General features: G+C 42.4%; 1 protein-coding gene across 5 annotated transcripts in view; it reads left to right on the forward strand.

The window, feature by feature from the left end:
- CELSR1 (cadherin EGF LAG seven-pass G-type receptor 1) overlaps nucleotides 1–26143 on the forward strand; it is a 168441-nt gene extending 142298 nt beyond the window's left edge. For 2 of the 5 annotated variants that reach the window (XM_027639766.1, XM_027639762.1), the window contains exons 23-35: nucleotides 1421–1547; nucleotides 1925–2125; nucleotides 6908–7082; nucleotides 12752–12864; nucleotides 14188–14267; nucleotides 15776–15902; nucleotides 17854–17979; nucleotides 18286–18422; nucleotides 18906–19009; nucleotides 19819–19986; nucleotides 20848–21090; nucleotides 22305–22569; nucleotides 23900–26143. In XM_027639766.1, the coding sequence (XP_027495567.1) occupies nucleotides 1421–1547; nucleotides 1925–2125; nucleotides 6908–7082; nucleotides 12752–12864; nucleotides 14188–14267; nucleotides 15776–15902; nucleotides 17854–17979; nucleotides 18286–18422; nucleotides 18906–19009; nucleotides 19819–19986; nucleotides 20848–21090; nucleotides 22305–22569; nucleotides 23900–23924 (1891 nt within the window). In that variant the 3' untranslated portion in view covers nucleotides 23925–26143. The remainder of the gene's footprint in view (nucleotides 1–1420; nucleotides 1548–1924; nucleotides 2126–6907; nucleotides 7083–12751; nucleotides 12865–14187; nucleotides 14268–15775; nucleotides 15903–17853; nucleotides 17980–18285; nucleotides 18423–18905; nucleotides 19010–19818; nucleotides 19987–20847; nucleotides 21091–22304; nucleotides 22570–23899) is intronic. The other 3 variants (XM_027639764.1, XM_027639765.1, XM_027639763.1) reach the window with 2 other exon arrangements.
- Nucleotides 26144–26569: the final 426 nt, after the last annotated feature.

Here is a 26569-nt window from a genome sequence, read left to right on the forward strand (position 1 = left end):
CTATAGCAGTGTGTACTGATGTTTTGTTGGGTTTATGGCATTGTGGAAACAGCACAGTCCTGTTGGAGACATTTCAGGAGCATGGATAAAACAAAAGAAAACATGCTGAGAGGTAACCATGTGATCTGCATGTTATGCTTGCACAATATTGTTACTATTACATATATATTGCAATTTCCAGCTACGAACTTGAGTATATAGTGAGAGGATGACATGGTCTGCCCAGGGTAAGGGGAATAGCTTGTTACTTGTTTCCTAGTAACCCAAAAACTATGGAAAAATCCATTACAAGGCAATATCCTGTGCTGGAAATAAAAGCGCAAACTAACCTAGGTCAAGGGCTTCAGGAGATTATGTCATTGAAAGGATCGAAGAGGCAACACAAATCTCTTGTATTTGCAATAATAAACTACTCCGTTTGCCTGCATGTGAAGTAGACAAATGTATTTGCTTGTATACACAGATGATTCTGTCGATTATGAGGGAATGGCAAGTCCTTTTTCATAAATTTTTAAACATTGTATGGGCTTGAATAACTCATTAGCTCTAAAGTGATTCATCTGTTAGCTATTTGCTGGCAACATCAATGGCATTGTTATCTGTGTTACGTCTTCCTACAGCCACAGCTGAAAAGCAGCTCTTACACTGCATGTAATGAAAGAGATTTTAGAAAGCGAGTACTTTCCAAGAGAAAGTGATATTAAAATTGTGTAACAAATTGCTGAATGAAAATGAGGTCCTGTCTTATCTAATTAAAAGCTTTTTCAGTAACTACAAGACTATTTTTATTACTCATTAAATTCAAAATAGAATAATTAATATTGATATAAAATAATTTACAAAGTCACTGGAGTTAACCAAAACTGCACAGGGAAGAATTGTTACCACAATATGAAGTATTATTTATTAGAAAAGGTTTTAACCTTTTCTTGTCTACTTTTCAGAGGAACACTATAATGGTATCATATTACTGCTGAAATATATTTCCATAAGAGCTGTGCAAGCAGTGTCTAGATCTGGGAAGTAGAGATGGCTCAAAAACATGTATCTCTCTGTGGTTCTAGTATTTCTACCTTTGTTACAGCCATTTTTTTCTGTACAATCTCCTCCCCACATTACTTGTGCGGTCACTGATCCAAAAGCAAATTTTTACAATTTTTTTCCTTTTAAAGTCAAACCAGGTTGTTCTAAAACCACAAAATTTGACCATGAATGCCAGCTGTCTTATCAGAAACTACTTCAACTGCAAATTTTAAAAGTTGATTATACTCTTTCAGGCAGGTGACAGCTATAAATATTTCTATCTTGGTACTTATAGTCCTGTCTGGTTGCATAGCTGAGGCTCCCACAGAGAGCAGTAGCAGCAGGAGGCAAGGGGAGATCAGAGGATGGCTCTCAGAAATATCTTTTTTCCCCATAGGATTAGCGGGACAGGTGCCTGGTCCTCCAGAGGATGTGAGCTGTTTTCAAGAAACCAGAGCCATATTGCTTGCCAGTGCAACCATATAACCAGCTTTGCTGTCCTGATGGACATTTCCAAACGAGAGGTGGGTGACATCATACTCAGGATTTTTGAGCGTTTTGGTTTTCAAGGGCTTTCATTCAGAGCTTGAGCTTTGAGGGTGACTCAGACAATTGTCAGCAGATCCATCTCATGCAGTGTGTCAGGAGTGTGTTTGCCTGTCCTTGACAGCACCTGCCATTGGATCTGCTGAAAGGAACTTCCCACCTGGTCAGTGCTGCCCATATACACTCCACATGTTGAGTGACTAAAGAGGTGGCATCATCTACTCCTTTTGGTCCTAAAGTAAATCTATACGTTGGCTCAGTAGTAATGAAAACACTGACATTCCAAATAGTAGATTTGTTTGGAGGAAAAGGAAGGAAAAACTCCAAGAGAGCCTATCAATCTGTCTTTCTACAGAATGGAGAGGTGCTTCCTCTGAAGATCGTCACTTACACAACCGTATCCATCTCGCTGGCGGCTTTGCTGATCACCTTCATTCTGCTGGTCCTGATCCGCACACTACGTTCCAACTTGCACAGTATCCACAAAAACCTGGTGGCTGCCCTTTTCTTCTCTGAGCTTGTCTTTCTTATTGGTATCAACCAGACTGAGAACCCGGTAAGAGTTACTCTGTGCTTATTGCTAGAGTTGTCAAGTTTTAAATTGCAACTTTTACTTGCTCCCTTCTGTTTCATTTTCTTTTCTTTTTCACTCTCTTTGGCTTCAACAGTAATTTGAAAAAAATCAGATTTTTAATCTATTCATGTATGGTTTATGTGATTAATAGCAATGGCAGGTGATAGGACTGTATCTTATTTTCAGAGAATATATGACAGCAGCCCTGTTGAAGGCTTATCATAGGAACTGAACCCTGAATACTGATTTCTTCCTTCCTTTCCATCAGTGTGTTTTCTGTCTTGCTTTGTTCAGTAGGAGGCTCTCTAGTTTCTCCCGCCACAGGTACCTTACAAGCCCAAATGGCTTTTGGTGTTGACTGGTAGGTTGACAACTATGTGTTGCTGGGCAGGTGCCAATATGCATGTTGCACACCCAATGGCTGTTCTGGAGAAGCCACTTGCCAGGCATGGGACAGCTTGCTACATCCAAGATTCAGTAGGAAACCTGTCGCTTCACTTTATGCCTTCCAGCCACAGTAATTATTGGCTTCAACCCATCATATCTGTTGACAAAGCTTAGTGCAGGCACCTCCAGCTTTGTGCATGTCAAGAAAGACAAGATATGAAGGGACTGAGATATATACACTATACATGAAGTGTGTATGTTCTGTACTTAGCACCTCATTGCTATCTCAACTGTATGGCATTTTGCATGGTATTGCTGCTAATTCTTAGTAACATCCATCCCAAAAGTCATGGCTGCCATGCAGACAGGTAGGAGACAAGCAGACAAAGGTTCCAGCACTGCATAGTCACCTGTACCAAACAGGCAGTATGCAGATGGGGGGTGACATGGAATCAAAACATGTCCATAACAGATAGGAAGAATATTCAAAATGTTAACTGTAGGGATGATCTGAACACTGTGAAGAAAATTTGTCATATAGAAATCCACTACTGTACATGTTTCAATATAAATTTTGAGAGGGAAATACAATCTTGAGATGAAAACAAACAAAATCTTACTGATTCCACATTGTCCAAGCAGCAGAAGTGGAAGAATATACCTGCATTCAATGAATATCATCGTCACCATCATGGTAAAGACACCACGGTGCCTGACCACACAGTTTCACTTACTGTATAACTTAATCCTAAAGTGTCACTCTGGCTTCTAATATCCATTTGAACTATAACATACATTTTAGAAAGTATCTGACCTTGACTAATTTCAGCTTCCAGTAACCGAGTGCTGACAAGAGCTTTTCCTAGTAAATTTATGAATACTCTTATAAAAGTTTCTTGCTGGGAAGCCTCTGTTTAATAGTATTTCTTTTGGAAAACTTTATAAAATTAAGCTGCTTAAATTCTTCAATCTCGAAGACTCAGGTTACTCTGTTGCTTTTTTTTCTGGGCTTCTTCTCCCACTTTAGCTTTTGAAAAATTGCGAATGCAAAATTGGATGAAGCTTTCCAGCTGGTTGTGTCACTTCTAGTCCCATATTCCAATATTCCCCTATGCCAGGAGCTCAGGTCCCTTATCTGCTGCTATGGGGAGATCTTCTGCAGTGAGCTGCCCTCTGGGATATGGTCTTATATCATGTGTGAACTCACGTTGTCTTTGTTTTAATATATGCAAGTTTGCATATTAAAATAACTTTGTTCAAAGGAGCTCACCTTGCCAATTGATCCACAGCACTTCATGTAACTTGACCTTTCCCATGCCTTGCTGAGCACACCACTCATTTTTCACTGCATTTCACTAGCAAGGAGGTTATACTCTTTCAGTTCTCCGACATGAATACCAAGGGGTCAGGGACCAAGCCCACATCCCTACAGAATTTTGCCAGAAATTATGCAGTAAGTGATGGCTCCTCATTTCCAGATTTCTTTCACAGTATCATGAGGCACCAAGCAAAGGTTTATAAAAGTAGGAAAACAGTTCATTACATCAATACCATAAATCCTAATGACTGTACTTGGTGAGATTGTTCTCTTTTGATCCTTCTCATTTTCCTGCTTTGGGGCTCATGATGTCATCATGTCCTGTACTCTTACCAGGACTCAGTGAAACACCCCAAACTTTTAACCCACTTACAAAGACTTTAAGTTACAGCAGAAAGCTGCTCCTTACAGCCTACCCAGTCAATTTGAGAAGGTAGGAGGGCTGTAAGCCATATCTGCTTGAGACAATTATTCATCTGTCTGTATGGAATGAGAGTTGTCTAACGAGTCATGCACTGGTGAACATAAAGAGGTAAAGAATGCTGGAGCACAAATAATGCTGTACTGCTTGGCACCCAGCCTGATTTTTATGGGTTTCTGTAAATTAACAGTCACATTCTGGGCGAGGTTTTAATCTTTCCCTGGACTATTGATAGAAAGTGATTTATTTGCTTTCTTTTTTCTTACCTGGAAAAGGTAATGTTCAGGGCAGCACTCTACTAATGTGCATGTGAGAGTAGGAACAAAAAAAGCACTGCTTACACAGAGGGAAGAAAAATGGTTTATTTGGTGAGCTACATTTTCAATAACACTTGGTGTTATAATAAAGCTGATGCATTAAGTGAATCCAGAAAGTTGGCGGTCTTTGTATGATTCTTTTGCCCAGCAAAGTTAAACAGGGAACGTACATTTTTGAGCATTATACCATGAAAAACCACTAAAAAGTTATGTCAAAGTCTGAAAGCAGGGTCAGTGCTGCAGGGGAACAGAAGGTTCCAAAACACAACGTAAAATTTCTTAAACAAAAATTGAAAGGTTACATAGAGTGCTCTTAATTCAAGCTTATCAATATCCTTTGCTTTGCTGCTGAAAGAAGAAAGTTAATTGCGAGATTTCAATTCAGGTGTTGTATGCTTGTGGTCATTCCTGTTTTCACCCGTCAAACTGTTAAGTTGGGAGAGAAAACTGGTTAGCAGATATTACAGAAATGCAAGTCTTTGAAGGTCAGAGGTTTCAAGGTGGCTATTTGATCACAAAGATGAGTTCAGCTACCAGTTTTCCCATTGTAGCTGTTACTCCTAGTTGCACTGAGGACCTGGTCTCTTTGGTTTCAGCAGGTCCTTTATTTTTGCTGTTCTCAGCCTGGCAGAGCTTAGTGGTGCACTTTGTGCTACTGATGTAGGATAAGAAAACAAGACCAAACCTAGGACTGGAAGTTCCAGGTCCTTGTGTTCATAGCTGAAGACGTGAACTACCCAGCCAGCACTACCCTGCTTTCTCTTTGTCCTCATGGCTTCTGTGCTTGACTGCAAGTAGCACAGCCTCAAACAGAGGGTAGAGCCAAGCATTTCTGGACCCAGGTTATCCTACAGCCTGGTGGTTAGGGTGGTTTTCTGTGGTGAATGAGAAGAAGGTTAACTCCCCTGCTCAAGCCAGGTAGAGCCTAGAAGCCACTCTCCCACTTTGTAGTCAAATATTCTGATTTTGACGTTAGGTGAAAGATTGGTCTGCAAGATAGGTGATGATCTACTTTTGGCTACATCTTTTAATCTGGTGATAATGGCCAGGCATCCTCCATGACTTGTTGAAGTATAGATGTGCAAGGTCTGCAGGGTTCATCAGTGAAGGGCGGAGCTGCAAGGACAAAAGCAATGGCCACTGCCTTACCCCATGGATGCATCCCTGCTTTTACTTCTCAGTATTTTTTTTTAAAAAGAGTCCCAGAAGAGCAGATGTAGATGGAAGAGATTTTTTCAGACCTGTGACACAGACACATAGGGACAAAACAGTCTGCTGATCTTATGCTGGATTATAAGGTCCTGTCAAATTTTGCCTATTTCTGACATTTCATTTCACTGATGAGAAATTTCCTCAAAGAAAGGGTGGATTTCTTCTACAGATAATCCATTGCTCACGTTCAGCACATTCACTTTTCCTTGCCTGAAGCTTCATGGATTTCTGTCCCCAGAACTAAAGTTTTCCTGAGAAAGAAAGACTTTCTCAGGGACAGGTCCTAAACTGAAAGCCTAAGATCTTCTCACACCTCCTCTCCACCTCTGCCAAATAAAAGAAGACTTGCTTTGTGCTTTTTGATCTACTAATAAAACAAAAAACATAGTCTACTTTAAAACAAAACAAAACTGTACCAAAATAGCATACTTGCTTGGACAGAGATCTTTCTCTCTTGAAAGGAAAGTAGTATGAGAAAAACCCATAGAATTGCCCTTGATATGGCAGTGGGAGGCACTGAGTCAGTGCAGGGCTGAGGGTGGCTGTTCTCAGGAGTAATTTATTGATTTAACAGTGAGACTGGTTTAGCTGATGCAGTTAAACATGCCATGGTTGAATTCGCTGTAGTGGCATTGTGCAGGTGAGACTCCTACACCAGGCAGGGCAGAGAGTCTGCAGCCTCCAGGGGAGCATCCTCACCTCATACTCTGCACCAGAAGAAAGAGCCAGGAGCTCTCCCAGCCCTGCCCCTCCTGCAGGCAGAAGGAATCCTGTCAGAATGGCTCAAATCCTCACCTTTGCAGCACTCATGAGCAATGAAATTAGCCACAGAATATGGAGAGCAAGTGCAGTAACTGAAAGTGTGTTGGGTTGATAGGTTGAAGCTGAACCAGCCTCAGGTGACATAATTTATTTACTTTAAAAAAAAAAAAGGCTTCACAGTATGAATAGCTTTTCTTAAACTCTGAAAAACATAATTAATGGCAGTATATTTGTTCTGCCAGAATCTTTTTATTACACTTGCCATTAGCTGCACAGGGGAACCGGTGACTCACCAGGTTGTGATTCAGAAGAGCAACTCTAATTTCCCTGCCCTTTCTCTTCTACAGTTCGTGTGTACTGTGATTGCCATCCTCCTGCACTATTTCTACATGAGCACCTTTGCATGGATGTTTGTGGAGCAGCTTCACATCTACCGGATGCTGACTGAAGTGAGGAACATCAACTTCGGGCACATGCGGTTCTACTACGTAGTTGGTTGGGGCATTCCTGCCATCATAACAGGTACCCTCAACCATGCTAAAACAGTTTTGTTTCCCTGCCATCTTTACAGGATAAACCCAGGGAAGTTACTCCATCCAAGACAGTTATGGGTGTTTGTCTGAATCAGTGCAACAAGTCACGTCTAGCAGAAGTAAGCCTGAATTTGGCAGATCTGTGTGCCAAATGTCTGTTGCCCCAGTTGAAATGATACTGATGGTTATGCAGTAACATAAACATATATGCACCCTGGTTAAATCAGGACTTGATAACAATACTTAGAAATAATGGTATTTTTATTCTAACAACTTTGCTGGTAGCTTTCAGCAATTTTTCTTCCCTGTGCTGGTAACTTCAGATACGGACACGTGGTTTCTCAGGGAGGTAGCTAAAGTGGCTTCAGAAGCAATGCTGTCCACAGGACATTACTGCCCATCACTGGACATTCCCACTGCCTACCCTCAAACAGCAGTAAATGCTCCCTGAAGGGATTTCAGCAGTTCCATTTTATTTGGCATAAAACCAAGCTGGGAATACTCAAGCAGCCTTTTACAACATTTCAGACACAAAGGCTATAAGTTCCAGTTGAGGAAAAGTAATGAAAAACTGAAGGCAGTAATCTTTTAAACCAATCCAGGGTGATCCACAGGAGCACATCCGTCTCCGCCTTCACCATGCCTATTTTTGCCATCAGACATTTCCAGTGCTACCCCAAGCACACGGTGTTGTGTTAATTCAGGAAGACAGCTCCTCAGGAAGTGTGCTTCACGGAACAGTTGGAGTAGGTTTTTTTGGTTCAACTATTTCATTATGTATCTGTTGCCATATGGGAAATTGGATCACGGGCAGACAGTCAACTTTTATCCAATTACGTTTAGTTTTACGGATAATAACATACTATCAGCAATGGCAGAAGTTTAGATGTCTTTGAAATCAAACAAATAGCTATCAGTCATATACACTTGCAAAAATACTGTGGAACAAATTAGACTTAAAAAATACATATTAGGGGGGGTTTTTTCTGTGTGATTTAAGGAAGTGTAATACCAAAACACAGCGTAGGCTGGTGCAGATTAATTCTCTCTCCAGAGAGCTGGTAAGTTTTTCCATCTCTTCCTATGCCTAAGTAATTTCTGCTTTTATCAATTTATCTGAAAAACAGTAGAAAGCGCAGCCCAGAAGGCTCCACCACTCTAGACGTATCCCGAACATTTTAAATAGGAATTGTCCTTGAACTTCTGAAACATTTCAGACCTATGTGACTTTTATCAGTACATACAGGACTACTGCAGTATATTCTGAAACACTGAAGTGTCATCAGATATTGTGCAGCATCATTTGTTGTGGAAAAGAAGAATCATTAAGTAACAAAAACTATTTGCATTTCAGAAGAATTTTGTCAGAAGGATTTTCTGTTTCAGGTTTGGTTTCTATCCTGAAATTCAAATTAATTCAAAACTTCTCAACAACAGTCTTATGCAATCTAAATATCACAAGCATACAATTTTTACATTTTTCTACTTAGATATTGCTCTCTGTGATATAGAACTATTTTGCACTTTTAAAAGTATGAGTTATGATTCCAGGTTGTGTCCTGTAATTTAATCTCTGAATCTACTGAATTTGCAGTTCCATTTAAATGAAAAGTCAGATCCCTGTTACTGAGGAAGTCAGAGGATTTTCTGAAATGAAGGATAAAGAGAAAACTAAGCCTTTAGTTTGCCCTTCCAGGCTTATAAATCATCTGAAAATTATTTCATCATAAATAACACATTGTGGGATTTCTTGCCTCTGGATAACTTTGTTACTGTACCTATTTTAAATAAACTTCTTTATAAATTTTAATTTCTAAACAGTAAAAAGGTTCCAGCTTCATAACACAAATCTTAAACGTGATTTAAATTACTTTATGAGAGAAGAATTGTGTATTTTCCTTAATAGTGGAATAGTCTAGATATGTGAAGGAATTTTAGTCTTGGGACATGCAGAGGACTTTTTTTCTGTATTTGAAAGGTAAATACCATTTCATCTTTATCATAGCTATATTGAGTTAAAGAAAAAAAAAGAACCTACAGTAGCAGTGGTTTTTTGTACATTTTATTATCTGTTTTGTTTATTTATTTTTTCTGGTTTTTACGCTCAAACTGGCATTCATTTCGAGCTGGGACATAGTGGTCCTATGGCATCTGTGATGGGACCAGGCTCCTTGCAGAAGGGAACTTTGACCTTTAAAGGAGGGTAAAACTTAGTAAAATCTTTTCATAGGGAACACTCCAACAGGGAAGAACCACATTTAATCACAGCATTGAAATGCAAATTGCCATGAATGAAAGTAGAATAGAAGTTGGGAGAAAACTTACAGCCATCAAAAAAGTGTGGATCTGGAATATTCCTCCATGGGGAGCAATATTGGAACATTTTAAATTTGCTTTAAGTTTGCTCATTTTAAAGTGTAGTTTGATCCATCTAGGAGAGAGATTTTATGACTTCCTTGCCTTGGGAGCAAAGGGCTGTATTTGGCACCCAGCAAGACCCCCCAGTTCTGCCCATCTTCGTGGCAGCACACTAACCGGTTGACATATGTGTGCAGTAACTGCTTTGCCATGGAAACTGCAGTGCTTATGTTAAAACTGGTTCTTACTTAGCCCTAAAACCAATATCTCTCTGAAAGTGGCACTTTTCAAATCCTAGGCAAAGCAGTGAGTCAGAAGAGAGGTGAGGCTGACCCACAGTTGCCTGAGTCACACATGGCTGCTAAGCCCACAGGAGCTCAGAAGGGTTGAAACATGTCCCTCTAGCAGCACCTCCCCACAGGATGGGTGCTGGTCCCCATGGGACTCTTGATCATAGGAGACCAGCCCCAGTTCCTGCAAACATCAGTGAGATATCAATCTGCTAAGGACAGCCAGGCAGCAGCATTTAATTGATGTACCAAAATGTTTCGCTGTATGACATTGTTTTGGCTTATTTCTGCCTTTGAATAAAGTGTTATTTCACATGTTGTTGACTGCAGTAAAATTTGAACCATGTACCCGAAGACTGCAATTTGCCCCATTTATTAGGGAACTTTAAGGTAGGATTTTGAGAGTGAAAAATTTTGCTGTCTGCCAATTACTCTTAGAGCCAGAGTCAAACTGTAGTTTAAAGTCCCATTAATGGGGAAATCCAGTCCTGGGAAACAGACTGTATCCATAGAATTACATCTGTATAAAATACTTAATCATTTATGGCTAATTCTTTCTGGATGGCAACTGCTGAAGGGGGTGGTGGAAGGGCCAATGGGAGCAGGGATGGAGACCGGTCCTATCTTATTCCACATTTCAGTGAAAACAGATCCAATATCCACTGCTTTGCCAAATAGCCAGTTTAGTTTTCATAGACCATAGGCCCGTACCAGATGTGAATATTGGCCGTGGGCTAGCTTTATGCAGCAAGAGTGAAACACAGCCACCTCTCCCTTTTTCAGTGTCTTTTCATCAAAGCACGCAGGCTTCAATTCAAAAAAAGACTATTATTAATGCACGTGAATCCTCCTTGTGGAGAACAGCACTGCTGTCAGCCCTGACTGCCTCTTGATTCAGGACATACGCTCAACGCAGTAGGTGCCCCCAGTGCCCAGACAACATGCTGCAGCCACTTGCCATATGTCATTGGCCACAGGCCTCACAGGGATCAGTTTCTGTGTCTTGAAGACCTCTGCAGACAGGGTACACCTGTCTCAAAATGGGAAAAAGATCTTTGCACAGGAGCTAGTAAGCCTCATTAAAAGAGATTTAAACTAGATTTGAAGGGAGAAAGGGATAAAACCAGGCTCACTAAAGGTGAGCCTGAGGGCATCATGCCAGTATTTGAGGGCTGGTGTGCTAGTGAGGTCCTTTCGTCTGCCAACTCAATGAAGGTAGGGAATGGAGATCCATGTGGCAGCAGACTAGAGCTTGATGTTGGTGACAAAAGAGTTGAGTGTTAATGAGTAAGAATCAGTGGGAAGGACTACAAGGCAGATACCGTGGTGTGAATCTGTTATAGACCGTCCAACCAGGATGAAGAGGCAGAGGAAGTATTCTATAAGCAGCTGGAAGAAGTCTCACCATCACTAGACCTTGTTCTTGTGGGGAACTTAAACTTAGCAGATGTCTGCTGGAAATACAATACAGCAGAGAAAAGAGTCCAGGAGGTTGCTGAAGTGTGTGGAAAAGAACTTCCTAATGCAGCTAATGAGCAAGCCAACCAGGGAGAAATCCCTACTGGTCCTGTTCTTTGTGAACATAGAAGGACTGGTGGGTGATGTGATGGTTGAAGTCCATCATGGGCACAGTGATCACAAAATGACAGAGTTTTCAACTCTCATAGAAGCAAGGGCGGGATTCAGCAGAACTTCCACCTTGCACTTCCAGAGGGCTGACTTTGGCCTCTTTGGGGGCCTGACTCACAGAGTCCCTTGGGAAGCAGTCATGAAGGGCAGAGTAGTCCAGGAAGGCTGGACATTCCTCAAGCAGGAAATCTTAAAGGTGCAGGAGCAGGCCATCCTCATGTGGCAAAAGACAAGCCAGTGAGGAAGGCCATCCTGGCTGAACAGGGAGCTTTTGCTGGGACTTGGGGGAAAAACGGAAGAAGGGGAAGGCAACTTAGGAGCACTACAAGGATGTTGTGATCATTCCCCTGTACTTGGCACTGCTGAGGCCACACCTCAAATTCTCTGTTCAGTTCTGGGCCCCTCACTCCAAGAAAGACTTTGAGGTGCTGGAGTGAGTCCAGAGAAGGACAAGGGAGCTCGTGAGTGGTTCAGAGCACAGCTCTTGTGAGGAGCAGCTGAGGTTGTTTAGGCTGGGGAAAAGGAGGCTCAGGGCAGACCTTATCTTAGAGGTCTTTTCCAACCTAAACATTTATATGGTTGTATGATTTTGCAGGTCAAAGGCAGCAGTCCCATTTCATCACCATATGGGGGAGGTGTAGGTCACCAAATCAGGCAGCACTGTAAATCAGCAGGTGAAAGTTGGATTCATAGAATCCCTTGGAATTGTCCAGGTTTTGAAAAACAAAACAATAAAAGGTGTGGTTTTAACTCAGTTGCCTTGGGGGGTTAGCAAACTCCATTTCAAACAGTGCTGAAAGCAAGGTGAAGTACCTGGAATGGCAGTTCAAAATGAATCACACCTGAGCTCAAGCAGTTAACTCCCACGTGTTCCCAGATTCCTTTGTCTCTGGTGTTATTTTAGTGACAGCAAACTCACAGCAGTTAAGAATGCACTTTTTTTTCATAACATAGACATCTACTCAGTTATGATTCATGTCATTCTGCTGCACAGGCTTATTGAAATTCCTCAACATGTCATTCACCCTCAAGGCTCATATTGTGTGAGTATGGCTATAAAACTGTGCTGAAACAGAATTAATTTGGGACTTGCATTTGTTGTCATTTTTATGCAGCTGAACTTTGTTCTAGTAGGCAAAACTCATAGTATCATTTGATATGGAGTAAGCAGCATAAAAGTTTAATATTTAGTTAATTAATTTTATTATTTGCCTTGATTTTGCCTTCCCAGACTGTCCTATTGAACAAATTTTTCCACAATAATTTTGTTTCTTTGAAAATATGCCTAGTTTTGCCATGATCATTTTGTTTATTTGAAAATATTCTTGGTTATAAGCACCACCTTTCTGATGTACTTTTTTCCCCCCATTTTCTGACCCAGGGCTTGCTGTTGGTCTGGATCCACAAGGCTATGGGAACCCTGATTTCTGCTGGTTGTCTGTTCATGACACCCTTATCTGGAGTTTCGCTGGACCCATCATAATGGTTGTCATTGTAAGTAGGGTGAAGGTGGCATCCAGAGCTGTCTCTTCTTTTCTGCTACCTTTTCTTTTATGTTTTGTCAAACAATAGTCATAAGGCAAAGTAGCTGTGTTCTTTACATTTGAAGCAGATGTACTGGAGCTTGTGTCTTTTGTTTAAAGAGACAGGACATGAGCTAAGCTCCTAGAAGTCAGAGGTCTGCCTGCCAGTACAAAGATTGCTTGTGGAGCAATGGCTGTATGGCCAGAAAACTATTTATTTTTTCCCATTTGCTTTGTTCCACGTTAGAAGGGTTTGTCTATGAGCTTATAAAACAAATCAACAAAATGAGGTATAACAAGTCACTTCAACCAGAAGTCCTAAAGGAATATTAAATATTTTCAATTTCAGGAATTTAAAAGAATGAGCTGGTGTTTAACTTCTCCCTTAAAACTTCTCCCTTAAAGTAACACCAGAAGATAAACATTCTTGTCTTGGATGCCAAATGCAGTTCTGGTCTCCTCATCTCAAATAATGTGAAGTAGACCTGGAAGCAGTGTAGGTTAGGATCCCGACTCATTAGAGACATGGGACAGCCCCTACTGGAGGACCAACTAAGTGGACTAAGAGCTTTAAGCCTAGAAAAGAGAAGGCTACAGAGAAGGGGGGAAGGAGGACCCTGTAACAGTGTATTGGTCTGGAGAAAATTACTATGGACCCAACCATTCAGAGTCTTTTCCAACACAAGCACTAGCAGGAGGTGGCAGATTCAGAACAAGCAGGACAAGCTGCATCATTTCTCCATGGTGCGTTAAGTAAGAAACTCCTGGAAACAGGTGGTAGTAAAACTCTGCACAGTTTTTGAAAGTGATTGATGGGACAAATTCTCAGCATTGATATTCACTACGAGTAAATAAGTACAAATAAACCACCAACCTCGTACATCCCAGCTGTGGAAATCAGTGGAGACTGGAGGATTTTTCAGGGGAATTACCACTGTACATTTTCTCTGTTAGAAAATATTCTTAAAGTCTGATTTGACCCAACTGAAATAAGATGCTGGGTTGATTGGAATCTGGTCTGGACAAGGACAGCATTTCTTGAGTTTTTATCTTTCACTCAAGCATCCTTGCATAGGGCTGTCTTACTAAATTTCATCCAGATCAAGTCCTAGGTTGTCCTTGACTATGTTACTTTGAAACAAGGAGAATCTTGTAATTTAGAGAATTTAAGCTGAAGGGAAAATATTCTTGGCACCACAAACCATTTTAGGATAAAAATTGCATTGTTTTTGAAAATAGGGGTCTAACAAACGTACAGAAAGAATCCATGCTGTTATTTCAATTTTCCTTTCAGATAAACACTGTCATCTTTATACTAGCAATGAAAGCATCGTGCAGACGAAGACAACGTTCATTTGAAAAAACTGGAGTTGTGTAAGTTTGAGTTCAAAAACCTGTAGAAAAAGTTCTGGCCAGAAATATTAAAGCAACAGAATTGCATAAAAGCAAGTTTTGGAGTGGGAAATAGAGGTTTTTGGGGGAGACAGTGTTAATAGAGGCAATTGGAGCTGCTTCACCAGCACCTACTCATGGGATTCCCTTGAAGGCCCTGTAAAATCTCCACCATGGTGCTCTGCAGCACCAAGTGTAGGCAGAAGAAGGGAAGAGAAGGGAAAAATCTGATCTCCAGATGGTATCATTACAGTCCTTCCATGTCTTTTGTCATGCTCCCTACTGCACTGTCACTTCACTTCTGCCCATGGCATGCCCAGGTAGACAGAGTTCTGGGTCTTCCTGTACTTACCCGTGGCTCAGAAAGATCTCCCCTGTCATATGTCTGGGTTACCAGCTATGTCATGGCAGAGATCCACTGAAGTTCCAGTGCTGAGGGCCAGCCTCTCTGCATCCCACTCCCCTTGAGATGAGCAGGAAGCCTCACTAGCTGCAACCTGCTGCCCTCCTGAGCTCCTGTTCCCATTAACATCTGTTTTGCCCAAAGCTCAGAATTTACCTGTGAACTCAAATGTGATTAGTGGCAAGACAACCCCCCGCCTTTTTTTTTTCCAAATAAAGTGTGAGATTTCAAAAGGCTGCTTCTAGTTCTTTTTTCAGCCCTGGCTGTAAGGTGCTGTGTACACATTTGCATGCCTTTTCCAGCCCCAGTGTCCCTGGAGCTGTAGGCCTTGTGGTTCTCTGAGGTCTAACACTAACTCTAACTCTAAACATAATGAACACTAGAATCTGAGGGGGAGTTCCCCAGCAACATGGGCCCAGTTAATAAAAGTGTGGAAGGAGCAGTGTTGGTGCAGTGCCATGCTCTCCTTGGCCTGCCTGTTCTGGTCCCAGTGTACCTAGAGCTGTAGGCTTTGTGGTTCTCTGAAATTTAATCCTAATAGCGGCTTGGGGCTGAGGATGAGGTCCAAATCTCCCTAAACCAATGGAGTATAGTTGCTACTTAATGGTAGCAATTTTACTCATAATATAAAACTTTGGCACTAGAATTGTGTCAGTCTTTTGAAAGTATCTGTGAAAATTCACCTGAGTGCCCTTGATCCAAAACCTTGGGCAGTAATGTTGAGAAGGTATGTGAGAGTGAACTTGACAAAAAGAAATGAGATGGAGATGGCCATTTACTGCCGAGATCTCTTCCTTGGAGTCAACAAGGCTAAACAGCATGGCTTTACAAACAATCTGGTTTGTTTGAAGAAAATCTTGGAAAGGTACTTGGAAAGAGATCACCCTTTTTTACCTGAATATGCTAATTCATAGGGTAGTGCCATGAGAGAGCTGGGAACTGGGAGATGGTGAACACTGCTCTAATTTTCCCAAAGGGCCTTTCCTGTTGCCAAGTCATTGGACTCCCCCACCATCCCTGGGGAGAAGCTGGGCTATTTTCTTGTATCTCAACACACTGCAAGTGTCCATCTGTGTTTGCTTTATAGCTCTGTGCTGCGAACAGCATTCCTGCTTCTGCTGCTTATCAGTGCCACATGGCTGCTGGGGCTGATGGCGGTCAACAGCGACGTCATGACATTTCACTATCTCTTTGCCATTTTCAGCTGCCTGCAGGTAAGTTGGGTGGCATTTTTTTTGTGGCACACCTTCATGAGTGCACTGCTGCACCCAGACCTCCAAAAACCTGCTCAACATGAGCCAGTTTAAGAAAAACAGAAAGCCCAAGCACCTTTTGTGCTCTCTTTTCTCAGAGAGGGCTCTTTTCACCAAAACCAGAACTTTAAGTAATTGCATCTCTCACATTTAGTCATTCTAAAGGTAAGTGCACTACTATAGTAACCTGTTTCAGATAAATAACAGTAGGCAATTATACCTCTGTCTTTCTATAGAAAAAGTCTTTGTTACTGTCTTCTATGTGCTTATTGTTAACAGTTGTTCTGTTGCTACCGCAAACCAGAGACTGTTTTATTTCAGCCAGAGTGGATGACTACAAGTTCAAGGCTTTCACAAATTAAGTTACTGTTAAAAGAAATGAGTCAAATAATGATTTTCAAGTCCAGTTCCTTGTATTAGGATTTTACTGGGTTGCCTGTCCTAGTTTTTGCACACCTGTTGACTAAAGATGCAGAAAATAGTTATTTGTAGGAGACCTCACATGGAAATAATCATGAAGCTTCATGTTGGTCACAATTTGAATGTGACCAAAGATGGCAGTAGCTGTCCTAGCAAGTGCCTGCAGTATTAAAACAGCTACTGCTAGCAGGACAGTCTTGTCAGCTGCAGCACAACAACCATAAACTGCAGCCAAAGAGAAAAAGAAATCGCATGGGTCTCCTTTGGAGATGACTGTCAATGCCCTGGAAGCACAGCAGCTAGGCCAGTCTGGATCAAGGTTATTTTGCCACTGCAGCTGGTGTGCTCTGAAACAAATGCACCTACTCAGGCTGTAAAACCAGGCTTCCATGAGTCTAAAATAAAATAAAATTAAATTTAAACTTCATGAGAGGGAGGAAGGTCAGCAGCTGGAATTCTCCAAACTTGCGCAGAGAAGCACAGTGGTATGTGGCATTTCACATCATTGTCTTCTTTGAACTTGTATTTTAAAGAGACATTTATGTGAATTTTATTAATGAATAATCCCCAAGTGCTAGTGCCAGTTAAGATCACAGTTGATTGAATGTTTAGAAAGTGAGCTTGAAGTTTAAAGTTACTCTAAGTCAATTGCTTTGGCTGAAGTCATGAAATTCAGACTTCTTGTGATGTTGGTACAGCTGCAACTTCATGAGGATTGGCTTTTCTATCCTGTATGTCCAACCAAAGTTGATAACAATTTGGCAGCTGCATTAATTCCCTCAGAGCAAATAGATCTGAAGGCAAACACGTGTGTTCCCCCTGCTCCCAGTGAAAGCTGTTAATGTGTGTTCCTGGGAGCCAACAACTGCCCAGCCTTGGGGGTTTTAGTGGTTTTTCCATTGGGAGGTATTGCTTAACCAAGGAACTTAGGCTGCAGAAGTTGGGACCTCTCTGCCGCCAGTATCTCTTCACATCTCTCAAGGCTTTCTGAAGTTCTCTTAGCCAACAGTATTAAGGGCACCTTTCACAGAAGTTCCCCATTTCCAGAGGTTTTCACTAAAGGCTACCATCTTTTTCATGTGCTGCTATTCATTTTGTCTCGTCATCTGTGTAAAATCTCCAGAATCTCAAGTTCAAACTCCCTGCAATGTCTTCCAGTGACACACTGAGGTTGGCATTGGATATTTTGAGAAGAAAGTTTCTTCCCAAATCAAGCTCTGCTGTGTAAATCCTGGAGAGACACATCTTTATGTATATTTTACCAGGCTTTTTATGCACATTTGAACTTGTAAGCAAATGATGAAGGATTCCTGGGAGATCAATCATTGTCATTTCAGTCAAAAAATAGTTACTGCTTTTGAAATACAGAATCATGGACTACGAACTAGAATTCAGGGGTTATTTCAAAACGGCTGTTCTCTAATATCCATATTTTTAGTTTGATAGTAGTGAATCATTTACATTTATTCTTTATTTCTCTACAATTATCCAGGGGCTGTTCATTTTCTTCTTCCACTGCGTATTCAACAAAGAAGTCAGAAAGCACTTGAAGAACACTTTAACTGGAAAGAAACCTCTTCCAGATGATTCTACTGCAACAAGAGCTACATTATTAACTGTAAGAAAAAATCTCGGGGAAAAAAACACATCCTCTTGCTGGTAGAAGTTACCTAAAATAAACTTATAGGTGGCTTGTCTGTAATAAGGTGAACTGTTTGATTGCTTTCAGTGACTTGTACAGAGATTACTGATGGCCTCTCTCAAAAGTTTTTACTAGTTTAATTAAAACTTTTGAAAGAAAATAATTCATTTCCTCAGCAACAAAAACCATTTGGTTCCTTTGAAACTTTATGCATTTGTGGGTAATGTGAGCTTCTGGAGGGATCATTCACTATTGCTTTATGTCTTTTTTTTTTTCCTTCAGCGATCTCTGAACTGTAACAACACATATATAGAAGAGCCAAATATGTATCGCACAACTATTGGGGAATCCACTGTCTCCCTAGAAAGCACCGTCAGGTCAGCCAAGAGCCACAATAGCTACCTTGCTTATATTCTCAGGTAATCAGGTGGCAGGTGCATGGCTTCCAGGTGCTTGCCTTTCCCTTTTCATTGCTCTTGTGGAAACCAGAAATGTGGTTCAAATGCTACTTGGTTTATGTCTTAACAGTTCTGTTTTGTGTGACTGTCATTTTCTTTTGTGCATTTTCTGTTTCATCTTCGGTGCCGAGTTCCAACAGCGCAGTGGTTAACATAATAGTTAGACCGTGCTGCTTGCCTCTTAAAATTCAGACGTGTCTCAAGGAGTGCAGTTTAGCTCATTAACTTTGGCTTTTTTGGAATGTGATTCATGTGGCCGAAGGCAGGCAGCTGCATTAGGGTAGCCTCTGTCTTGCTGCAAGGTGACACGTGGGCAGTCAGGCAGAGGCTGGCATCTACTGCAGCTGTCCGCATTTGACCAGACAAATCTCATCTGCATGTCTGCCTTGTTGTTAAGAACAGTAAAGTGACCAAGAAAGTTGTCCTCTGTTTTTCTTCTCAAAGGGATGAGGCTGCTCATAAACTCAGTGGATCCTCAAGTCAAGCAAGGGCGGGTCAGACTGAAGCAGATTCCTCCATTTTTCATAGGAATCCATCAAAATCCAATGGTAAGAATTACTTCTTAAAGCTTTGACCCATTTGTGTACCTTCTCCTTCTCAGCATTTTCTTCAAAGTCTTCTGTAACAATAGTCTGACTTGGATGTGTCTCATTCTCGTTATGATCTTGGCGTAACAAGCTATGCAATGGCTACCTTACAAGGAATTCTGGAATGGAAATATCATACATCTGCTTCTTGTGATGGTTCAGTTTTCATCTGATAGCTGTCACAGCTGTTGACAGTTTATGGCATCCTCTTTCTTTCTCACAAATTACGTCCCATTGCTCTTGATTTTTAGTTGGAGAACTTCTAATATTTGAGAGCTTGAGGCAATATCCTCCTTCACTGGTCTGTGGTTTGTACAAGAAAATGAGGAGTGCCTCTTGTCTGACTTCCTTTCATTTTGGTCTTGCCATTAAATTTTGTTGGCTTGTAGCTGTTTTTAAATTAAGTGCATTTCAAATTCTTGATATTTCTAAGTACTTTTGTTTGCCTGTATGTCGTGTTGATAGATCCTGTAGAGTTACTGTTCTGCATATTGAGAAAAATGTGTCCCCACTCTGCTCTGCACCTCCTGTACACATAAAAGGTCCTGCCAGCTAGCTGAGCCGAGTGGTTGTGCTTCTCATGATTACTTAGGTGGATGCTGCAGTCCTTCTGAATTAATCCTATATATACTTATGGAAGTAAGAGCTCATCCCTGGCATGGTCTGAAACAGATGCCTGTCTTTTCTTTCTCCTTGTGCATTTGTCAGATAGATTTGTTCAACTCCTGTTCACACTTTCATCACTGCGTTTCCCCTTTCTGCATTTGTAGACCACGATTCAGACTCCGACAGTGAACTGTCCCTCGATGAACACAGCAGCTCTTATGCCTCCTCCCATTCATCAGACAGCGAGGAAGATGGACTTGAGACAGAGAAAAAGTGGAACACATCTACTTCCAAAAATAATGAACGTGGCCCACTCCACAGCACACCCAAAGGTACTCCCCATGTGAGGGGAAAGCGGTGATGCTATAAAATAGCTTTAGATTAGATAGGACAAATTTGCCAGACTACCATAGAGCTGAAGCAGTATCTCTACCTCTGTGCCTTGCTGCAGCAGAGATCCTTGTTGTTTCCATGTTAGAGACCTTTCTTCTTCCCAAAGGCTTGTTCACAGGGGTAACTGAGTATTGAATGCTGAGTGTCCTCAGGCAGAGTGGGCTTTGCAGACAGGTCCGCACAGCCCTTGGACATGGCAGTATCCAGCCAGCAAAATCTTATATGAAGAAGAGGAGAAAGAAGCTGCTTGTTTTGAGGGCAGGGGTAGGAAATACCTGCCTGTCCTCATGCAATACAGGCATGTGTGTTCAGTGGTGTTGGGGAGGCCCTGGACCTAAAGAGTTGGAGATCATGTGACAGGATTCAGGCATTTCTAAGCATAGTCGGTCCTGTCCTAATGAAAGGCAGCTTTGAATGACAAATATCCAGGCTGTGTGCTGAGGCTCTGCACAGGTACAGCACAAGGTGCCTTGGGTGCCCCCTAGCCTTAGGAAACCAGCCTTCCCAAGGAGGGATCTCTAACCCTGGAGAGATGAGAGGGCGAGTTTGCCTCATGTTTCTCCATAATGGAGCGAGCAACCTTGCTCTGGGAAGGGTTTGGACATCCTACCATGCTACCCGGTGTGTTTTCAGAGGTTTAATGCACCCTGAGGGCAGTGCAGTCCAGCAAGGACCATCTGAAGGATTGCTCTGGTTTGACACACGGCTCCTACCCTGCTACGGGGAATGGGACTGGTCAGAAAGCGGTTGAGAGAACATATCAAAAGTGTTTTTCGAGCTAGTGTTTTTTTGCATTGCAGTTGATACCCTCCCCAATCATGTGAAACCCTATTGGCCCACAGAATGCGTAACAGCCAGTGATGGCGAGGACCCCGGCGGGAAGCCGAAACTCAAAGTAGAGACCAAGGTCAACGTAGAGCTTCACAGGGAAAACCAGGTGAACCATAACAACGAAACACCACAGGACAAGGAGAATGAAGGGCAGCAGAAGGAGAACAGACCTCTGTCCCACCAAAATAACCAGCAGCCGGAGCAGAGGAAAGGTAGCGCAGCCAAACTAGCTTCACAGTCGGACTGGGAGACCAGGGAGTTGATGAGCATTAATTAGTTCATAAGGTAGCTCTGTCAGGGAAGAATACTTTCCAAATGGCTCCAACCTGTGTAACACTGAGTCCATCATTAGCAAATTCGCAGACGACACCAAGTTGGGAGGGAGTGTCAACCTGCTGGAAGGCAGGAGGGCTCTGCAGAGGGACCTGGATAGGCTGGAGAGTTGGGCTGGTTCCAGCGGGATGAGGTTCAACAAGGCCAAGTGCTGGGTCCTGCATTTTGGTCACAACAACCCCCTGCAGCGCTACAGGCTGGGGACAGAGTGGCTGGAGAGCAGCCAGGCAGAAAGGGACCTGGGAGTGCTGATTGACAGGAGGCTGAACATGAGCCAGCAGTGTGCCCAGGTGGCCAAGAAGGCCAATGGCATCCTGGCCTGGATCAGGAAGAGTGTGGCCAGCAGGACCAGGGAAGTGATTCTGCCCCTGTACTCAGCGCTGGTGAGGCCTCACCTGGAGTACTGTGTCCAGTTCTGGGCCCCTCAGTTTAGGAAAGATGTTGAGGTGCTGGAGCAGGTCCAGAGAAGAGCAACAAGGCTGGTGAAGGGACTGGAGCACAAGTCCTATGAGGAGAGGCTGAGGGAGCTGGGGTTGTTTAGCCTTGAGAAGAGAAGGCTCAGGGGAGACCTCATCACTCTCTACAACTCCCTGAGAGGAGGTTGTAGGCAGGTGGGGGTTGGTCTCTTCTCCCAGGCAACCAGCAGTAGGACAAGAGGGCACAGTCTTAAGCTGCGCCAGGGGACGTTTAGGTTAGACATTAGAAAGAAATTCTTTACAGAGAGGGTAATCAGCCATTGGAATGGGCTGCCCAGGGAAGTGGTGGATTCTCCGTCCCTGGAGGTTTTTAAGATGAGGCTGGACCTGTCACTTAGTGCCATGGTCTAGCAACTGTGGTGGTAGTGGATCAAGGGTTGGACTTGATGATCTCAGAGGTCCTTTCCAACCCATCTGATTCTATGATTCTTACCAGGTATGCCATGGAAAGATAGTAAGTAGTTGCTGAAGTCTAATCTTCTGGGTTAGGAGTAAAGTGACAAATTAGGAATCTTAGTAAGAAATATAAAATGTTAATTCTTGGTTGTGCTCAGCTTGATAAATGAAATTACTGATACGTGGTAAAAATTTTCATTATTCCCTCTTTTCCATAACAGGCATCTTGAAAAATAAAGTTACCTACCCTCCCCCACTGGTGGATAAGAATTTGAAGAATCGTTTGCGGGAAAAGCTGTCGGATTACAATCAGACCACGATCTCATCCAGGACTACTTCCCTGGGGACAAATGACGGGGTCCGCTCTCCTTCAGACTCGGGTGTGACAGTGAAAAATGCTCGGAGGGAGCAGTCTCGAGACCAGCTCAATGGTATGGCCATGAACCTCCACGTGGGAACAGGACATGCTGACACCTCAGACTCAGAGTAAGTGCCACATCAGGATACACTGGCCAACCTGCCATGACTCTGGTCTCTCCCTTTGCCTTCCTACCCCAAACTCCCACATGAGCAAAAATTTCATCTGGTGATTGGACCAGAGTCCTTCACTGTAACTGTCTTGATGGTTTGTCCATACCATGTCCCCAAGCCATGGTGTTTCACTGATGAGAAGGCTAAAACAGGTATCACAGGCAAGGTACTGTGACAGACACATGCTACTGGTCACCCTGGCATGCTCTGAATTGGCAAGCTGATGTGTTACTGGCACACCGTGGACAAGAGCAGCCTAGCTCTGCCTTGTTACCTTGCCGCGGGAGTTTGGCGGGGAAAGTCACTAGGCTGGGGACACCATGGAATGGGCGTCCATCTGGGCAGGCAGAAACCATTAATGGGGCAGGAGATCCCAAGGCTGGAGAAAAAGCCAAGCTACTGATCCTAAATTACCAGGTGTGTGATTCCCACCTGCTGCATGGCAATTAGTGTGTGAATTTGCCATTGTAAACTAAATCAAATATTAACAAAAGGCTGAGCAAGCTCTCAGCCAAAGGGAATTCTCAGAAACCTCATTACTCATCAAAATTCTTGCATTTAAAATTAAAACAATGGCCATATGTAAAGTCTGTGCGAGCATTTTATACATATAATTTCATTTTTTATTAACACAAATAGTAGTCTCATCCTTTCATCAAACCAAGAGAGTATTTCTCACCCGGCTTTAACTCTGGCACTGTCCCACCATGCTTTAGACACCCATGTTGTCTGGGTGCACAGACCGTTCCCAGCTCACTATAAAAGCAGATCTTTGGATTGCTGGGAACTGGCTGATGAAATAGATCCTGGTTAGCTGGGAAACAGAGATATCTTTAACAAGCCATAACTACTTGCTGCTACCAGGTACTACAGTCATTACTGAAGAATAATCAGCCAACTTGTACTAAGCAACTGTATTATCTCCTCACCTTTTGCATAATGGAAAACTGCTGTTGGCAGCAGATCGCAGGAATCTGTCTGAAACACAAGGTTTGTAACAGCTTGTAACATTTGTGTGTGAACCTTGCATCCTCACTGTTAGCCGAACACAAGCCCTCCATAGAACTTCCTCTAAAGCTTGTTTCTCTTGTGTACTCCTGGAACTGTTTCTCCCAGCTGGTCTTCCTCTGAAGGGCAACATCCCCCTTGCAAGCACTGGATTGCCAAGGCATGGTAACTTCACAGAGCATGAGCCCTTACTGAAAAGGATTAGGTAGTTTTGGATGGGGTGGTTTGCCTGTGCCTATTTAACCCTAAGCCTGCATGATTACTTCCTCACTAACAGGGGCAGTAATGAAACTTCAATTTGAACCATCAGGGAACTGTGATCACCTCTGCATTGCTCCGGACTCCTCGCTGCAGGGTCACCGCCTTCCCGCCTCGGATTTCATCAGGCCACGTGGTGAGGAGGGTGAACTAGGCACTGATTCTCACACGGTTTTATGTGATGGCACACTCCTGACCACTCACAGTGGGGACACGGTGCCCAGATGCACTTGCAGTAAGGTTGCTGTGTGGTACGCTCCTCATGGCATGAACCTGTGCCGAAAACACATGGAAATGGCCACAGGGATGCACTGTGATGGATGGATACCTATTTGCAGTGCAGACAGTGCTGCAGGGGTTGCTTATTACAGGGGAGAACCAAGGAAAAACATGTTATTATCACAGTGGACCTACAATAAGTCAATCCATCAGCCTGAAGACAAGCACTAGATGTCTCTGGTGGAGTTTTGATGGCTGCAGTGTGAACCCTTCAGCTTGCTGGGCTCTAGGGAGGAATATCCCAACAAGTGTCCTTTGGTTTCTATGCCAGCATCTCTGTCCACCCCCTATGGACACATTGTCTTAAGAAAAAAAAAATCTTTTATATATATATAAAAAGTGTAGATACTTTTATATATTTTGTATGGTGTTGCTAAAGAAAAAGTTCCTTTGTATATTTTACATTTATACTGATCTTCTTAATTTGATAATAGGAAATCAATTAAAAAGAGTGTTTGATATTTTTTATATGAACATTGCACAATTTTACTTGAATTTGGCGTTTGGTAAAGTAACTGAGGTTTGCATGGAAACCACCTTCAGACACAATGCAGTTTTCAAAGTAAGACAGTAAAGATTACATCAAAATCCATGACTGTAATTTATAAGTTTTGCTGACAGATTTTGGAACACTTTAAGGGTACAGTATGTTTCTTTCATAACCTCTTCTAAAACCCACAAAACTCTGTGTTTTTTTCATTTTTTGCCATTTTGTCCCCTTCTCTGAAGTGCATTGAAATGTTCAGGAACTGAACTTCAGGACTAAAAAGAAGTCATAACTTTGTGTAAGATTTCAACACAGTCCTGTCTGGAAGAAGTCAAATCGATATTTCCCTTACCAAGAACAAGAAAATAAGTGGTCTGATTGTATTATAGGTTTTGACTTTGGTCTGGCTCTGAACCAAACCAGCACTCTGTGTGTCCTAAGAAGAGGGCCCTCCTCCCACGGGGAAAGTTCTGCCTCAGGTGCAGTATTTTATTTTATTGTATTTTAATTTTTTTCCCACTGGATTCAGCACATTGCTAATCAAAGCAGAAATACAAGTCTTTAAAGATGTCCAGGTTTCACTGCCCAGCTCTTTGACAAAGACCTGGCCTTCTTGGTGTTTCAGAAAGCACATGGAAACCTTAAGGTTTCATGTTTCCCACAAAATGTGCTGGGTTCACAAGTATAGGAAAGTTAAGTGTGACTTATCTGCTGTCTTCACCTTCCTGCAATGTGAACAAGTAAAGGAAAAACAAGATGTGAAAAAGTTTGCATCCAGCTGGGGCAGAGCTCAGCCAGTGGCTCCCCATGGTGGGAATATGTGACTCCAAGGACAGCAATGGTGTGGCTGTGACCTGCTCTCTGACAACAAGGCTTTCAGGAGCTCCTTGCTTGCCACAGCAGCCCTTTTGGGAAAATACTGGCTGTTGTTTGTGCAAATGAGTGTGAAAGGGAAAAAACAGAAAATCAGGCTAAATTAAATGCAGGAGTTGAGGGAAAGATGAAAACTATATGCTGTAATCTTGATTTCATTATATTCCTATGCATTTTCAAAAGTATCAAGGTAGCCTTTGGAAGGGGAGAGGGAGGAAGGATGTTGTTCCTTTAAAAATTATGCAACATATTGTGTGACATTTTCTGACAGAGAAAAAAATTGAATGTTTTAAAGGTCTGGCACTTGGCTGTGTGCTCAGGCATTGTGTATAACCCATGCTAGTTGTTTTTACATCTGTGTATGTATATTTTGTCCCAGTGAGATGTAGGTAGTTTTTATTTTGATCAGAATTGTTGCAGTAAATGAGAGTCAGTTGTATTAATTACAAAAAAATTAAAACCTATTTTTATGACTTTTTAAAAGCTTTATGGCAGATTAGACACTGGAGGTTGTTGTTTTGTTTTGTTTTTTTTTTTAACAAATGTATATTTATTAATGTTCAGAACACTGGAGTTGCAGCACAGATGAAAGGAGAATTTACAATAAATTAAGAATTTTTTGAACTTGTATTCATCCTCTGGTGGTTTATTTTAAGTGCAGTGCATAATGCTGAGGGTCCAAATGGCATTTCCTGGGGTTTAGAAAGTAATGGGAGCGAGGAACATATGGGTACCCCTCGCTCTCACCGAGGAAGCAGAGGCTGTAAAGCATCAACAAGCCAACACACACAGCCCCCCCAACCCTTCCAGCCCAGTGGTTTGTTCCCTGTGCTGGCACAGGGTACCACTGCATGCATTGCATTTCAGTCCAAACCTGTGGCATTTTTCAGACATGGGAAATGGTCCATTGAAGAGAAATACCCTCTGCTAACCCAGAGCAAAGCAGATCACCAGGAAAGCACCAGGTTTAGAAAAGGAGGTTGGAGAGCAGCTAGAGGGGGTGAGGCAGCCAGCCAGCCCAGCCCAATGACAGCCTGCAGTGACAAGGGC

Source organism: Corapipo altera, unplaced genomic scaffold (genome assembly GCF_003945725.1).
Source record: "Corapipo altera isolate COAL_440 unplaced genomic scaffold, ASM394572v1 1b, whole genome shotgun sequence".
In the NCBI taxonomy this organism is placed as follows: Eukaryota; Metazoa; Chordata; class Aves; order Passeriformes; family Pipridae; genus Corapipo; species Corapipo altera.